Source organism: Lontra canadensis, unplaced genomic scaffold (genome assembly GCF_010015895.1).
Source record: "Lontra canadensis isolate GAN:19392208 unplaced genomic scaffold, GSC_riverotter_1.0 scaffold42, whole genome shotgun sequence".
In the NCBI taxonomy this organism is placed as follows: Eukaryota; Metazoa; Chordata; class Mammalia; order Carnivora; family Mustelidae; genus Lontra; species Lontra canadensis.
In genome coordinates this window covers 5516399-5533693 of record NW_022631036.1, presented here as the reverse complement: position 1 = coordinate 5533693, position 17295 = coordinate 5516399, and the positions used below count along the sequence as shown (strand labels likewise).

Below are 17295 nucleotides of genomic sequence, written 5' to 3'. Positions count from 1 at the left end.
GATTGTATTTTATGTCTCAAAATGTCTCTATATTTTTCCCCTGGAAAGCATTTGGAATATACTAAAAAAGAAATAAAGCAGGGCGCCTGGGTGGCTTAGTCAGGTAAGTGTCTGCCTTCAGCTCAAGTCATGATCTTGGGATCGTGGGATCCTGCCCAGAATGGGGCATGGGCTGCCTGCTCAGCAGGGAGTCTGCTTCTCCCTCTTCTTCTCCCTCCGCCTCTGCCCATGACTCATGCTTTCTCTCCCTCTCTCAAATAAATAAATAAAATCTTAAAAAAGAAAAAAAGCATTAAAGAGGATGGTTAAATATTTTTCTTGATGTAAGGTGTGTTATAAGTAACATTCTAAAATAACACTCTATCAATTTTGTTTTTCTGGAAATTTTGCCATAATCTTTCCAAATCCTGTAAAATATATTTGCATCACAAACAACACTGAACACGCTATATTAATTCTTGACAAAGAGCCCCAAAGGGAATTTCAGTAGGATAAAACTTCTATTTACCCTGAGAAGTACTACACAATTTTATTTTCAGCTAAGCAAACTAATTGGACACACTCAAACAAAGGACTTTGCAAGTGGTTGTGTTTTAAAGGGCTTATAAATCAAAATAATTTAAATGCATGCAACCCCAAACAAATAAAACCACCTAAGTGTCAGGGCAGCAGAGGCTCAAAATCACTTATATCTCATTTAAAATTCCAAGAGGTAGGAGATCTCCTTTCCACTTGAAGTAAAGACATTCTACAATGGCACAAAGCTACATTTGAGTAATATGAAAACTTCTCAAAACCTAATTTATATGCTAATATATTCTGTATGGTTTTTACTGTGCTTTCCTGGTATCACATACCAAAGCAAGCATTTTTGAAAAGCTCGACAGTTTACAAATGATTTTTGACTAAAAAATGTTTTGTCAGAAAAAAGTTCAAAACAACAAAAATCTCAAAACTGAAACGAAATAAAAGCAAAATATGGGGTAGGCTGATGTAGTTGTGTTTCATGTTTCCTTAAAAATCAAGACTTAGGAAATAACAGAATGTCTTTAGCCAACAGACCTAGTGTCAAAGAATAAAAGAACATAGAAATCCAAAGTAAAAATATGACTTTATTTATCTTATTTTTGACAGGTAATGTAAATAGCTTAGCAATACTTCATTAAAAATTGATACTCTTTAAACAATTAAAAAAAAAAAAACCCAGAAAACAAAAACCAAAACTGCTCCTCTTAGATTTGCTTCCAACCAAGACAGATTGAACAGGAACCAGATCTATCCTCCCATCTGAAACAACCAAATAACTGGACAAAATATATGAAACAATAAACATCAGGTAATGAAGAACAATGATCAATGAACGATGGGAATCAGAAAGGTGAGCCCCATGGTGCCCTATACAGAATTGATAGACGATGGTGCAAGCAGAAGAAAGATAGAGCTTGGTAGAAAATCTCGGGGGAGTTGGGAGTGGAGGAGAGTTTAAGGACTCTGAGGCAGCTAGAGCATGCAGGGTAGAATACAAGCAAGGACAGAGCTGCAGAGATCATCAGAGGGTCTCCCTAAAGTATTTAGCAACTACTGATCAGGACATGAATGTGCAGTAGTTACTACACAAGAACTGGGAAAAAAACATAGAGATGCACTGAGGGTAAAAGTACCCAGCCCACATGAGGGTTGGAAAGCCTCATAATTCATGGGGCATTGGATAGAGTACTCAGAAAACTCTTGCCTTGGTAGTTAGAAATAATTAGCCCTATATGAAACACTGCTTCTGTCTCTCCTAACAAAGCTTAAAAGCAAGACCAAAAAATGATTAAATTGTCTCCAAATAACTGCATCCTAAACAAGTTCAAGACTATTTACAGAAATATAAAAATGACCAACAAATTTTGTATTTTATAAAACCATAAGAATTTTAGCTATCAAAGTAAAATTCCAAGTGTCTGACACCCAATCAGATTACCAGACATGCAGAGAAGCAGAAAAATAACTTGTAATAAGGAGGAAAATACCAGTCAAAACCAAGCAAGAAGTGACACAGATGTTAGCATTAGTGGGCAGTGACATTAAAACACCTATTATAACTGGGTTTCATATATTCAAAATATTAACTAGAGATGTGGAAAATATTTTTTCAAAGACTCAAGTTGAACACACAGGGATGAAAATACAATTGTTGAGATACAAAATACACTGAATATGACTGAAGGCAGATTAGGCATTGCAGAAGAAATGATTAGTGAATGTGAAGACAGAATAGAAATTATACAAAATGAAACACAAGTAAAAATAAAGAACACTAAAAAAAGCATTAATCAGCTATATAACACCTCATATACATGCACATGAGTAAGGGGTCTTAAGTACATACATAAGGTGTTGGACTGGAGCCTTCAAAGGAGAAGAGGAGGAACTAAAAATATTTGAAGAAACATTAGCCAGACAATACTTAAATTTAATAGAAACTATAAACTCACAGATCCAAGATCAATGAACCACAAGCACATGAAAAATGAAGAAAATGACATAAAAGTATGTCACAGTTAAACTGCTCAAAACCAATGATAAAGAGAAAATCTTAAAAGCAACCGGTCACATTACATATAGAAGGATAAATATGAGTTTCAGCAGATTTATTCTTAGAACATCTTTAAAGTTCCAAAAGGAAAAACCAGAATACTACACTCATTTCAAAAAAATGAAGGTGAGATAGACTTTTTCAGAAGTACAAAAGGTGAAAAGAATTCATGTTTAGCAGACCCATACTACCATAAATGTTAAAAGAAGTCCTTCGGGCAAAATAAAATTGATACCAGATGGAAATATGCATCTGCAAAAAGGAACAAAAAGCACTAGAAATGATAACTACTTTGAGCACCAACTATGCAAACCCAGTCTGATTTCTCAGTTGGAATGAGGGGAAGGATTATAGTGAAGAGAGTTCTCCAAGGTTTGGCCTATTATGAAAAAGCTTTATTTATTTAAACACCATTGAACATCTGCTTTAAACATTCTTACAAATTTATTTTTTGTGAATTTAATATGTAAGTCCCTGAGGCTACAGAAAATTTGTTGTCATTAGTAGTTGTAAAAATGTTCCACTCTGAATTTACACTGACCACATCCTTCCTGGTAACAAAAGACTAATTCAGGTCCTGAAATCCCTTCTTTAAATCAACAATATTGGTATCAAAACACAATGGAGTAAGATGGGCCAAATAACAAAGAAAAGCAATTCCTTTCTATAAGATTGTAATCTCAAACTTAGAGCTGACCCACTGCCTCTCATTTCTTTCCTCTATGAAACCCCATCAATGTTCCCCTTTTGGATTCTCTCTGTTGTGACATCCTCAATGAAGAAACATTCCCTTGCAAGAACAAAATGAACAAAATAAAATTAATGCTTTTTCTATGAAAAAAATAGAATAAAATAACTATTTGCAGAAATATAATAATTTAATATCTGCTTGTAGATCATTCTATTAATTCTGAGTAGTGAATAATTTTTTAAAGATTTCATTTATTTATTTATTTGAGAGAGAGAATAAGAGAGTGCATGAGCAGTGGGAGAGGAGCAGAGGGAGAAGCAAACTCATGGCTGAGTAGGGAGCCCAACATGGGGCTCGATCCCAGGATTCTGGGATCATGACCAAAGCAGAAGGCAGATGCTTAACCGAATGAACCACCCAGGTTCAGTGTAGTGAATAATTTTAGTTTTGGGTGCTGTTCCTAATTTCCTTACTACCTTATGCAAATCTCTCAAGAACAGATACTCTCTGTAATGACCAGCCCACTGGACTCAGTTTGCTTTACTGTTTGAGTATCACTGTCTTTAAATTCTATGGGCACCAAACTTTCCTGATCTCCTTCTCTTTAACTCTAAAACATACTGAAAAATACTACTTAGGATTGAGCTCTTCTCCCATAGTTCATATTATTGATTAGTGTTCTGTATGATTCCATCATTTAATCACTGTTCACATATGTACACTTTCCCTTGGAAATATCAACCACTTCCACATTTCTAGGTAGCATATACACTCCAATGACTCACGAATGTCCATGTCCCCAAAGCTTCAGATCAACATATACAACAACCTCCACATTTTTAAAAGGATATTCCATAGGCATCTTATCAACATGTCCAAAACAGAAGTAATTATATTTATCTCTGAAGTTTGTCTCTTTTCCTTTGTTATGTAAGGTAATGTGTAGCACAAGCATTACCCCAGATTCCCTAGTTAGAGACTTTTAAGTCATTTATGGCTGCTTCCCAAATTTCTAACATAACAACAACAAAAAATGTTCTGCTGGTTTTTACACCTAAGTATATCTTGAAATCATCCTTTTTTCTTTATACTACTTCCTTAGTTTGTCCCTTCAACATCTTTTATGTGAACTTTACAAGTCCTAACTGGTTTGCCAATCCAGTTTTACCTCTTTGAGTCAGCAACATGACCACTGTACCCTGTCATCCCCAGAGAAAAATCTTCCAATGACCCCCCCATTACCCAAGCACCATAGGTTCCTTAACCTCTGCTCACTTCAGTCTGATTTCTCTTTAGGTACCAAATTGCAGATAAAAGTTTTTCTGTTTCTCAGGCAAATCCTATGGTACATCGGTGTCTGTTTACTCTAAACTCTGCTGCAGTATTAATATTAGCTCTTTCTCTGCTTTGCAATCCCCCTCCTTGGCTCTGGTTTCACAAGTTTTACTTGACTTTCTTCTATACTCTTCTCATTGGTTGCGTGTTCTCAGAACCTTGTGCACACCTCTATTACTGCAATGTTTACAGTATGCGATGTAAGTGTTTACGTGTATATTTCTACTAATCTGAGGTAAACAATCATTTTTAGATCCTCAACCTAGCAATGTTCCTGGCACACAGGAGTAGCTCAAAAAGTATTTATTGAACTGTTCATTATGGTAATAAGTGATTGTCTTGAAAGTGCTCAGTTATTAAATTGATGTCTATGGCAATAAAGGAGTATCCTGAAGAAAACAGTAATAGAACTATTGTCTTAAGTACTTATTGTGTGTGTGTGTGTATGTCTTGAAGTACATTGAAGAAATTGATGGTAGAAAAAAACACCCAACCTGTGTATATAAAATACACATACTATATATAGCTAATAAAATCACTAAAACTACATTATTTTCTCTACTGAAATAGTTTTGTGAAATATTGTCTCAAGCCATAGTAGCCATTTTTAGTCATTAAAATTTCTATTATATACTTGCAGCTAACTTTCTTAATTCAATTTACCCTTACTTCTCTATATCAAAACAAAGAAAAAGAACTTCTTCAAAGTTCTCTGACTTTGGTCATCAAAATGATAAATCACTAAAATGACATCACCTCAGGGAGACACATTTTGCTAAAGTATGTAAAATTCCATCAAGTAAAATTAAAATAGATTAATTGAGCATGACTATCCAGTTTCCATTATTATAAGAACCTATGTTATTTATCTTCAGTAAACAAAATATACACATGTGATTTTACAGAAATGGCTTACATTTTCTCCTAGCAAGTCATTTGGATTTTGAAAGACTATTATTCAAACATATTATTTGATAGATTTTAATCAATAAAGAAAAGGGGAATTTTCTCTTCATAAAACAGCTTTGGAACTAAAGAAAAACTTAATACTGTCATTTTGTGATGCCCATATCACAGAATTTCTAAACCTCCATATTCTTATGTTTGTTCAAGTTCTGCCTTTAACTTTATGCTCATGTGCAGCAATCATTTCACAAAAATGATTGTTCTTTTCTTACCTGAAATGAAGTGATTGGATATATATTAACATGAGCCTCATTCCACCGCTGTCCTTTATTCCCACTTGAAGACCACAGTGGATTCTCTATTGTTGTCTGCCCTTTCAAACGCAGATAAACATTTAGAACACCTAAAAATAACAATGACATTTTATTTTGTATATTCTTTTTTGTTTTACATTTGTTTCTCCTTGACCTAACACTTTCAAACTGTTAAAAATAAAATTTCTCAGAATGCTAATGTCTCTTCCTTTCTTCCACTCTCATTTCTAATTTTGCTTTTATGACATTTAGAAGACCTCCAAAGATGATTGTGTCCTAATCCCTAGAATCTGTGAATGTTATTTTATATGATAGAAGCAGCTTTGCAGATGTGACCAAATTAAGTATCTTGAGATGGGGGGGCAGATTATTCTAGATTATCACGGAGGGTCTTAAATGTAACCCCATGTATCTTTATAAAATGGAGGCAGGAGATTTATACAGGAGAGAAGAAGGTCATGTGAAAGAAAAAGAAGAGACTTTGTGGATGGTTTTGAAGATGTAGAAAGGAGCCACAAGCCAAATATAGGTAGCCACTAGAAGCTAGGAATGTATTCTTCCCTAGAGCCTTCAGAAGGACCTAGCCCCGCTGACACCTTTTTAGCCCCCTGATACTCATTTTGGATTTCTGTCTTCTAGAACTATAAGATAATGCATTTGTGTTGTTTAAGCCACACAGCCTGTGGTAACTTATTTGTTAACAGCAGTGACAGGAAACTAATATAGCCTGTGTGTATCGAGTGACTTGTGCAGTCTGACTCTAAATTCCCTGTCCTATATTACAAGTTAGCATTTCCTTTTCAATTTACTTTTTAACCAAGTCTCTTTTCTCTTCTAAAAGAATTATTTGAAGATAAAATGAGAATACGTTTGTCTCATGATTTGATATACCTCTTTTCAACAGTTTCAGTTCTGCACATAGTAAAAATAGTCGTGATGCTGATGATGTTAATACAACACGATATATGTTGAACATGTACTCCAGATCCTATGAAGCACTATTATAGAGAAAACTTTGAATGGTTAAGTAACTTGCCCAGTTCATACAGTAAGTAAATAGCAGAGGCAAAACTTGAACCCACAGAGTTAAAGTCTGATATATTGATCATTAAGCAATCAGTATTTTGATACACTTTAAAAATTTATTTATTTTTATTTATTTTTATTATTTTTATTTTTTTAAAAGATTTTATTTATTTATCTGAGAGACAGAGATCACAAATAGGCAGAGTGGCAGACAGAGAGAGAGAGAGAGAGAGAGAGGAGAAAGCAGGCTCCCTGCTAAGCAGAGAGCCCCATGTGGGGCTCGATCCCAGGACCCTGGGATCATGACCTGAGCGGAAGGCAGAGGCTTTAACCCACTGAGCCACCTAGGCGCCCCTAAAAAAATTTTATTGATATATAATTTACATGCAATAAAATTATATCATTTTAAATGTATAGGTCAATAAACTTTTGACTGGTATATACTGCAGGGTAAGCATTACTCGGTCAAGATATAGAAAATTTCCATCTTCCCAGAAAGCTCCCTCACTTTCCTTTGTAGTTAATCTTCATACCCTTGTTCCTTTGCCAGGCAACTATTGATAAGACTTTCTTGACTAACTGATGATTTTTGCCTTTTCTAGAATTTCCAATTAATGCAATTATGCAGTAAGTTTTTTTGTGTGTCTGGCTACTTTTCCTCAGCATAATTTCTGTTATATTCATTGACATATTGTGTTTGTTTTTTTAATTTTAGTATTTAGGTCATAGTTACTGTAGTTTTTTATATATTTGGAATTAAGTGTACTAGTTTTTTTGTTCTCTGCTTGTCCCCTCTGCTTTTTATTCCTTTGTGGCTCCTTCCCTTCTTTCTTTTCAGTTGTTTTTTTTTTTTTTTTAAGGTTTCATTTCTTGTACTGATTTTTAAATGTCTCTTTTTAATTGTGTTTTAGCAGTTGTTTCAGGGTTAACAAGAGGCACTCATAACTTTTCATAGTCTAATTATAGTCAGTATTTCCTCCTTCATGCTCACAAATCATACAGCATACATGTTTTACTATGACCTCCCTCTTTTCTTTTCAAAGCTGATACTTTATATTCGCTATCTTACTTCAACATGAATAATCTTACAACAGTATAAATAATTTACCTGTCTTCTTTCTATTTTTAGAAGTAATTGTATCTTTTTACCTTTGCCTAAAATATAACCTCACCTTACAGTGAATAGTCAGATGTATTTTATACAAATTATAAGAACATACAGATTTAAAATTTTCCACTTATTTACCATTTTTGATGGTATTCATTTCTACCTGTAGATATGAGTTACAATCTAGCACCATGTCCCTTTGGCCTGAAGGACATCCTTTAGCACTTTTTGTAGCGGTGATTTGCTGGAGACAAAGTTTCACAGATTTGTTTATATAAAAATAACTTCATTTCACTCATGTTTTTGTGAGACTTAAAATTCTTCCAATTTTTCCCTAAGCACTTGAATGTTGTTCTATTTTCTTCTCTATATCACGGTTTCTAATGTGAAGTCAGCCATCATTTTATCTTTTTCCCTTCTGTATGAGGTTGTTTTTTTTTTTTTTTCTTTTCTCCTTCAGGCTGCTTTTGAGCATTTTTCCTTATCTTTGGTTTGCAGTAGTTTGATTATAGTGTGCCTAAATATCTTATATAGGGTTTGCTGAACCTCTTAGCTTTCCTTTTATTTCTGCCTCATCTATTTCTTCTACTTTTTCAGACTCCAATCATATATATATGTTATGCAATTTGATATTCTTTTACCAGAGGCTGTGTTCATTTTTCTCCAACATTTTCCCTTCATTTTTCAGGTTGGAAAATTTTGTCTATCTTCAAGTTTATTATCTATTTTTTTTCCTTGTGCAATATGTTAAGTTTCTCCAGTAAATTCTTCATGTCTTGTCTACTACTTAATGGTACAAATCTTATTTGGCTCTTTTGTAAAATTTCTCTTTCTTTGCTAGACTTCACTATCTGTCCAATTATAAAGATTCTATTTTCTATGATTCTTGCAATATATTTACTCTAATGTCATTGAACATATTTAAAATACCTTTTTTTTTTCAAGTTTTTATCTGCTAAGTCTAATGTTTGGTCCTCTTCAGTTTCATTTTTATGGGTTGATTTTTTACTCTTTGATTGACTGTGGATCACATTTTCTGTTTCTTTGTCTATCTGGTGATTTTCACTAAATAATGGGCATTGTAGACATTACATTATGGAGATTTAGCTTTATAATCATTCTAAGAAGGCAGTTTTGTTCTAACAGGCTATTCAATTACTGACTCATCATGTTAAACTTGTATAGATCGGCTTGGTTTTATAGTAACACTGCAGACCTGTGAAAAGCCCAAATTGTCACCCGAATTTCCTTAACTCTGTGGGAATCAACCTTCAAATCTGTCTCTACTGTGGATCTTGTTGGGGCTTAGACTTGGGCTTTTAAAGGAAAGGTCAGTTGTTCAGGGCGTCACCCTAAGGGAGAGCCTGGTTTTTTGTTTTTTTGTTTTTTTTTTTCATGTTGTCAGAGGCTGTTAGGATATCTCTTCACTCTAAAATGGCTTCAACTTCAATATTCCCTACTGTTCTTCCTCCAGGACTCTTTGACCTGCCCATCTCTGTTCTGTTGTCAAGTCCACAAAACAATATGTTGCTATATTGTAAACCTTGGGTTTTTTTTTTTTAACTATTATATGAGTATAACTTAGCCTTTAGGCAAAGACATGTGGAACCCTATAGAAGTTGCTAGAGTCAACTCAGCATACCTCCTTTCTTTTACCCTGATTAACAGATTCTAACTACTTTAGCTGCCCAGTACTCTCATCTCTGCCTCCTGAACTCAGTGGCACCTCCATGTTCTGCTTGAATTCAAGAGCTCTATGTTAGGACCAGGAAATTATTCTCAGGCAGAGGAAGGCTCCTGTAGACATTACCTCATTTTCACAGATCTCAGTCTTGCCCTGCCTCTTCCATTTTCTGAAAACCATTACTTACTCTCTTTAACCCATTTTAATAGTTGTTTATAGCAGTAGGATTTATCTGGAGCCGGTAACTACTGTGTGGCTTCAAGACAGTCTTATTTTGATAACTTTTGCAGATAATAATGTTATTATTAAAATCTATATCTATCTTCCATATAATATATACATTGGTTTATGTGAATATTGCACATAAACATTGCAAAACAGGAAAAACAATATAAAAATCACTATTTAATTGGTCTCTCAAGGGTGGCCTCCTTAATATTTTGGTATATGTCGCTTTAGTCATTTTTTTAAATGTATATCAAGATATGTACAATTATATGGTATAGAGTAGTTCATCCTTCAGATTTTTAGAGCAATTTTATCTAATTCTTTACACATAAGCACACATATTCATATTAGGCACAAACACATAAATATGAATACATGCTTTTTTTTCCTTTTAAAGATTTCATTTATTTATTTGACAGAGAGATCACAAGCAGGCAGGTAGAGAGAGAGGGGGAAGTAGAGCAGAGGGCCCGATGTGGGGCTTGATCCCAGGACCCCGAGATCATGACCTGAGCCGAAGGCAGAGGCTTAACCCACTGAGCCACCAGGTGCCCCAAATATGTACTTTTTAAAACAATAACAAAACCCCCTGCATTCCTAACATCACCTGTCACTAGCTGGCTGACTTCGGTTTAGTCTCTTAATCTCTCTGCTTCGATTTCCTCATCACACAAGTGATGATGATCATAATAACTAACATAAGCTTTTGGTGAAAATTAAAATGAGTTAAAGTATGTAAACTGTACATCATGTTTCATCCTAGTCCTCACTGTGTTTTACTATTATCTATCAAGATAGTCCAATAATATTTCTCTATTTCTCTATTGATACAGTAGATTGTACTAGTGTGCTTCTTAATGTGGAACTAGGATTGTATTACAGGAATCAATTTTATTTGGTAATGGACTAGTACTCTTTTATTATGTTAATTCCTTTTGCTAGTATTATATTTAGGGATAATACATGCATATGTATACATAATGTTCTCCAGCTTTTTTTTTTTGTTTGTTTTATCCTGTTGCTTGTTCACTTTTACTTCAGAATCTACTTTCTTGTATTTTTTTCCCCTTCAGTATAAGAAAGAATCTCAGGTTTGTCCTCCATAGTACTGATTTTAATTTAATAGTATGGATTTTGTTCTCTTGTTTCGAATGTCATCTTTACTTGGCTATTAATTGTGATGCTACATTCCTGTCTGATCTCATAAAGCTCCCCCTTATTTTAATCTTTTATTCAGGTCCTTTTTTTCAAATTCATCAGTTGTATCATTCTTATTTTTTATTGTTTAATAAAGTTCACATTCTTATGAATTTGTTGGAAGCTATAAAGCTTATACAGAATAAATTTTACTTTCACCTGAACTGTAAGTTTTTTTTCAGTAGTATGTGCTTCCTTTACTATGTGCATGTTAGCTTTGCTTTTTTCTATGGAATCCTCAGTAGAGCCTTAGTTTTTCAATCTCTCTTTCTCTCTTATTTAATCCTCTTTATTCATCCTTAAATAATACTAAGTAATCTTGTGACATTTTTCCCCAAACAATTTTATGGGGCTTCTTTTATATCCACAGGATAGGTGTGGATTTTGTTAGCTTCTCCTATAAGATCTAAAGCTACAGAACAGGTTAATGTGAGATTCACTACTATATCAAGATTCAGCAATCTGAGAATAGTGGAAAAACATTCATGTCTTTGAGCCATTTAAGAGTTGAACTTTCTGGGACTTTCCCATTGTGCTCAGTGATCCACTGTGGTAAGAAGTAGCTTTCTGAATCTATCTTTCTATTTTCCTTTTTAAATATTCAGTGTGGCTCAATTTATTTTGCCCCGTTGGTCCTGGAATCTTGTACATCAGAAAGGCAAACTTGTGCCAAAAGGAAAAGCCACTGCAGGACATATTTCTGTGTGATGTAACTGCATTCTATTTTTGAACATAATCCACAACAGGGAGGGATTCAATGAAATCAAACCCAAGTAAATAACAAATTATGTTAAACATTAAATAAAGTTATAATACTTTCTGAACCCCTTAGTTGTCACTGGACTCACAAAGTGGTGTAAGCATACATCTTTCTGACATTATTTGAAGAAACAGTCTGTATGTCCATTAGATAGAAAAGGACCTTCTCATCTATTCCATGGCCTGTGTCTGCCACAGCCTCTGGCTATATTAGCGGTAACTGATTGGGTGGAGCTGTGACAATCTCAACTGATTTATCTAACTGAACTGCCTTTCCAGAAAGGAAAATATCAGTTATCATTTTTTTAAATTTCTTAAATGTAAGACCTAGCTTCTCTTTCTAGTAGAAGTCCTTGATATCTTGCATGAAAAGAATGAAGGATGCTCTCTCTAAGCTATGAAGGGAGTTCACATTTTTCTGTACTTTAAAAGTTACCAGTAGATGTGAGGTAAATTTAACTGTGAGGTAAATGCAACTATGAGGTGTTAATGTAAACAGATGGCAGGGAATGAATTACCACCAATTATTTTAATTGAAGTGACAGGAATCAATCCCATCAATGAATCAATACATGGAAATTTGTGTCAAATGTTAATAAAATAACACTTTTTAGATTAGTTGTAATTGGGCCAAAAAAGTTGCATATATTATGTCTTTCAGAATTTACTTAAAATAGAAAATAGATACTTTGTTATGCTGAAAAAAATAAAATTATAAAAAAAGAAGCAATAATAAAAAACAAAATAAAAATTTAAAAAAATAGGAGGAGTCAAGATGGCGGAGAAGTAGCAGCTGAGACTACTTCAGGTAGCGGGAGATCAGCTAGATAGCTTATCTGAAGATTGCAAACACCTACAAATCCAACAGGAGATCAAAGAGAAGAAGAACAGCAATTCTAGAAACAGAAAATCAACCACTTTCTGAAAGGTAGGACTGGCGGAGAAGTGAATACAAAACGACGGGAAGATAGACTGCGGGGGGAGGGGCCGGCTCCCGGCAAGCGGCAGAGCAACGGAGCACAAAATCAGGACTTTTAAAAGTCTGTTCCGCTGAGGGACATCGCTCCAGAGGCTTAACTGGGGTGAAGTGCACGCGGGGTCAGCGTGGCCTCAGGTCCCGCAGGGTCACAGAAGGATCGGGGGTGTCTGAGTGTCGCAGAGCTTACAGGTATTAGAACCGGGAAGCCAGCTACAGAGACAGAGCCGAGGAGTGAGCTCACAGCTCGGGCTTACCTTGAACCAGTCTCAGGCTCCGTCAGCTCGGAGCGCGGCCGGAGGCCAGGGTGACGGGAGCAATTGGGCGCTGTTCTCTGAGGGCGCACTGAGGAGTGGGGCCCCAGACTCTCAGCTCCTCTGGGCTGGAGACTGGGAGGCCGCCATCTTCATTCCCGTCCTCTGGAACTCTACGGAAAGCGCTCAGGGAACAAAAGCTCCCGAAAGCAAACCCAAGCGTATTACTCAGCCGGCCCCTGGTAAAGGCGGTGCAACTCCGCCTGGGGCAAAGACACTTGAGAATCACTACAACAGGCCCCTCCCCCAGAAGATCAACAAGAAACCCAGCCAGGACCAAGTTCACCTACCAAGGAGTGCAGTTTCAATACCAAGGAGAGCAGCGGAATTCGAGAGGAGGAGAAAGCAAAGCACGGAACTCATGGCTTTCTCCCCATGATTCTTTAGCCTTGCAGTTAATTTAATTTTTTTTTCTTTTTCAATTTTTTTTTCTCTTCTTCTGCTAAATTTTTTTAACTTTTACCCTTTTCTTTTTTAACATTTTTTAACTAGTTTATCTATTATATATATATATTTTTTCCTTTTTTTATATTTTTTCATTATTGGTTTTCTTTTTTTATTTGTTTCTTTTTTCTTTTTTCTTTTTCTTTTTTTTTCTTTTTCTTTTTTTCTTTCTGAACCTCTTTATATCCCCTTCCCTCCCCCCTCACGATTTAGGATCTCTTCTGATTTGGCTAAAGCATATTTTCCTGGGGTTGTTGCCACACTTTTAGTATTTTACTTGTTCCTTCATATACTCTTATCTGGACAAAATGACAAGGAGGAAAAATTCACCACAAAAAAAAGAACAAGAGGAAGTACCAAAGGCTAGGGACCTAATCAATACAGACATTGGTAATATGTCAGATCTAGAGTTCAGAATGACGATTCTCAAGGTTCTAGCCGGGCTCGAAAAAGGCATGGAAGATATTAGAGAAACCCTCTCGGGAGATATAAAAGCCCTTTCAGGAGAAATAAAAGAACTAAAATCTAATCAAGTTGAAATAAAAAAAGCTATTAATGAGGTGCAATCAAAAATGGAGGCTCTCACTGCTAGGATAAATGAGGCAGAAGAAAGAATTAGCGATATAGAAGACCAAATGACAGAGAATAAAGAAGCTGAGCAAAAGAGGGACAAACAGCTACTGGACCACGAGGGCAGAATTCGAGAGATAAGTGACACCATAAGACGAAACAACATTAGAATAATTGGGATTCCAGAAGAAGAAAGAGAGAGGGGAGCAGAAGGTATATTGGAGAGAATTATTGAAGAGAATTTCCCCAATATGGAAAAGGGAACAAGCGTCAAAATCCAGGAGGTTCAGAGAACCACCCTCAAAATCAATAAGAATAGGTCCAACCCCGTCACCTAATAGTCAAATTTACAAGTCTTAGTGACAAAGAGAAAATCCTGAAAGCAGCCCGGGAAAAGAAGTCTGTAACATACAATGGTAAAAATATTAGATTGGCAACAGACTTATCCACAGAGACCTGGCAGGCCAGAAAGAGCTGGCATGATATATTCAGAGTACTAAACGAGAAAAACATGCAGCCAAGAATACTGTATCCAGCTAGGCTATCATTGAAAATAGAAGGAGAGATTAAAAGCTTCCAGGACAAACAAAAACTGAAAGAATTTGTAAACACCAAACCAGCTCTACAGGAAATATTGAAAGGGGTCCTCTAAGCAAAGAGAGAGCCTAAAAGTAGATCAGAAAGGAACAGAAACAATATACAATAACAGTCACCTTACAGGCAATACAATGGCACTAAATTCATATCTCTCAATAGTTACCCTGAATGTTAATGGGCTAAATGCCCCAATCAAAAGACACAGGGTATCAGAATGGATAAAAAAACAAAACCCATCTATATGTTGCCTACAAGAATCTCATTTGAAACCCGAAGACACCTTCAGATTTAAAGTGAGGGGGTGGAAAAGAATTTACTATGCTAATGGACATCAGAAGAAAGCAGGAGTGGCAATCCTTATATCAGATCAATTAGATTTTAAGCCAAAGACTATAATAAGAGATGAGGAAGGACACTATATCATACTCAAAGGATCTGTCCAACAAGAAGATCTAACAATTGTCAATATCTATGCCCCTAACGTGGGAGCAGCCAACTATATAAACCAATTAATAACAAAATCAAAGAAACACATCAACAATAATACAATAATAGTAGGGGACTTTAACACTCCCCTCACTGAAATGGACAGATCATCCAAGCAAAAGATCAACAAGGAAATAAAGGCCTTAAATGACACACTGGACCAGATGGATATCACAGATATATTCAGAACATTTCATCCCAAAGCAACAGAATACACATTCTTCTCTAGTGCCCATGGAACATTCTCCAGAATAGATCACATCCTCGGTCCTAAATCAGGTCTCAACCGGTATCAAAAGATTGGGATCATTCCCTGCATATTTTCAGACCACAATGCTCTGAAGCTAGAACTCAATCACAAGAGGAAATTTGGAAAGAACCCAAATACATGAGACTAAACAGCATCCTTCTAAAGAATGAATGGGTCAACCAGGAAATTAAAGAAGAATTGAAAAAATTCATGGAAACAAATGATAATGAAAACACAACGGTTCAAAATCTGTGGGACACAACAAAGGCAGTCCTGAGAGGAAAATATATAGCGGTACAAGCCTTTCTCAAGAAACAAGAAAGGTCTCAGGTACACAAACTAACCCTACACCTAAAGGAGCTGGAGAAAGAACAAGAAAGAAACCCTAAACCCAGCAGGAGAAGAGAAATCATAAAGATCAGAGCAGAAATCAATTAAATAGAAACCAAAAAAACAATAGAACAGATCAACGAAACTAGGAGCTGGTTCTTTGAAAGAATTAATAAGATTGATAAACCCCTGGCCAGACTTATTAAAAAGAAAAAAAGAAAGGACCCAAATAAATAAAATCATGAATGAAAGAGGAGAGATCACAACTAACACCAAAGAAATACAGACAATCATAAGAACATATTATGAGCAACTCTATGCCAACAAATTTGACAATCTGGAAGAAATGGATGCATTCCTAGAGACATATAAACTACCACAACTGAACCAGGAAGAAATAGAAAGCCTGAACAGACCCATAACCTGTAAGGAGATTGAAGCAGTCATCAAAAATCTCCAAACAAACAAAAGCCCAGGGCCAGACGGCTTCCCGGGGGAATTCTACCAAACATTTAAGGAAGAACTAATTCCTATTCTCCTGAAACTGTTCCTAAAATAGAAATGGAAGGAAAACTTCCAAACTCATTTTATGAGGCCAGCATCACCTTGATCCCAAAACCAGACAAGGATCCCATCAAAAAAGAGAACTACAGACCAATATCCTTGATGAACACAGATGCGAAAATTCTCACCAAAATACTAGCCAATAGGATTCAACAGTACATTAAAAGGATTATTCACCATTACCAAGTGGGATTTATTCCAGGGCTGCAAGGTTGGTTCAACATCCGCAAATCAATCCATGTGATACCACACATTAATAAAAGAAAGAACAAGAACCATGTGATACTCTCAATAGATGCTGAAAAAGCATTTGACAAAGTATAGCATGCCTTCCTGATCAAAACTCTTCAAAGTGTAGGGATAGAGGGCACATACCTCAATATTATCAAAGCCATCTATGAAAAACCCATCGCAAATATCATTCTCAATGGAGAAAAACTGAAAGCATTTCCGCTAAGGTCAGGAACTGCTATTCAACATAGTACTAGAAGTCCTAGCCTCAGCAATCAGACAACAAAAAGAAATTAAAGGCATCCAAATCGGCAAAGAAGAAGTCAAACTATCACTCTTCGCAGATGATATGATACTATATGTGGAAAACCCAAAAGACTCCATTCCAAAACTGCTAGAACTTGTACAGGAATTCAGTAAAGTGTCAGGATATAAAATCAATGCACAGAAATCAGTTGCATTTCTCTACACCAACAAGACAGAAGAAAGAGAAATTAAGGAGTCAATCCCATTTACAATTGCACCCAAAACTATAAGATATCTAGGAATAAACCTAACCAAAGAGATTAATAATCTATACACAGAAAACTATAAAGTACTCATGAAAGAAATTGAGGAAGACACAAAGAAATGGAAAAATGTTCCATGCTCCTGGATTGGAAGAATAAATATTGTGAAAATGTCTATGCTACCTAAAGCAATCT

The 17295-nt window shown here is 35.6% G+C and overlaps 1 protein-coding gene across 3 annotated transcripts in view; it reads right to left on the bottom strand.

Annotated features, from left to right (window-relative positions):
* Positions 1-17295, bottom strand: part of MDGA2 (MAM domain containing glycosylphosphatidylinositol anchor 2) — an 845317-nt gene that overhangs the window by 10876 nt on the left and 817146 nt on the right. For all 3 annotated transcript variants that reach the window (XR_004384228.1, XR_004384229.1, XM_032871192.1), the window contains exon 15: positions 5786-5916. Coding sequence is in view for 1 of the 3 variants with exons in the window: in XM_032871192.1 (XP_032727083.1) it covers positions 5786-5916 (131 nt within the window). In the remaining 2 variants the exon portion in view is untranslated. The remainder of the gene's footprint in view (positions 1-5785; positions 5917-17295) is intronic.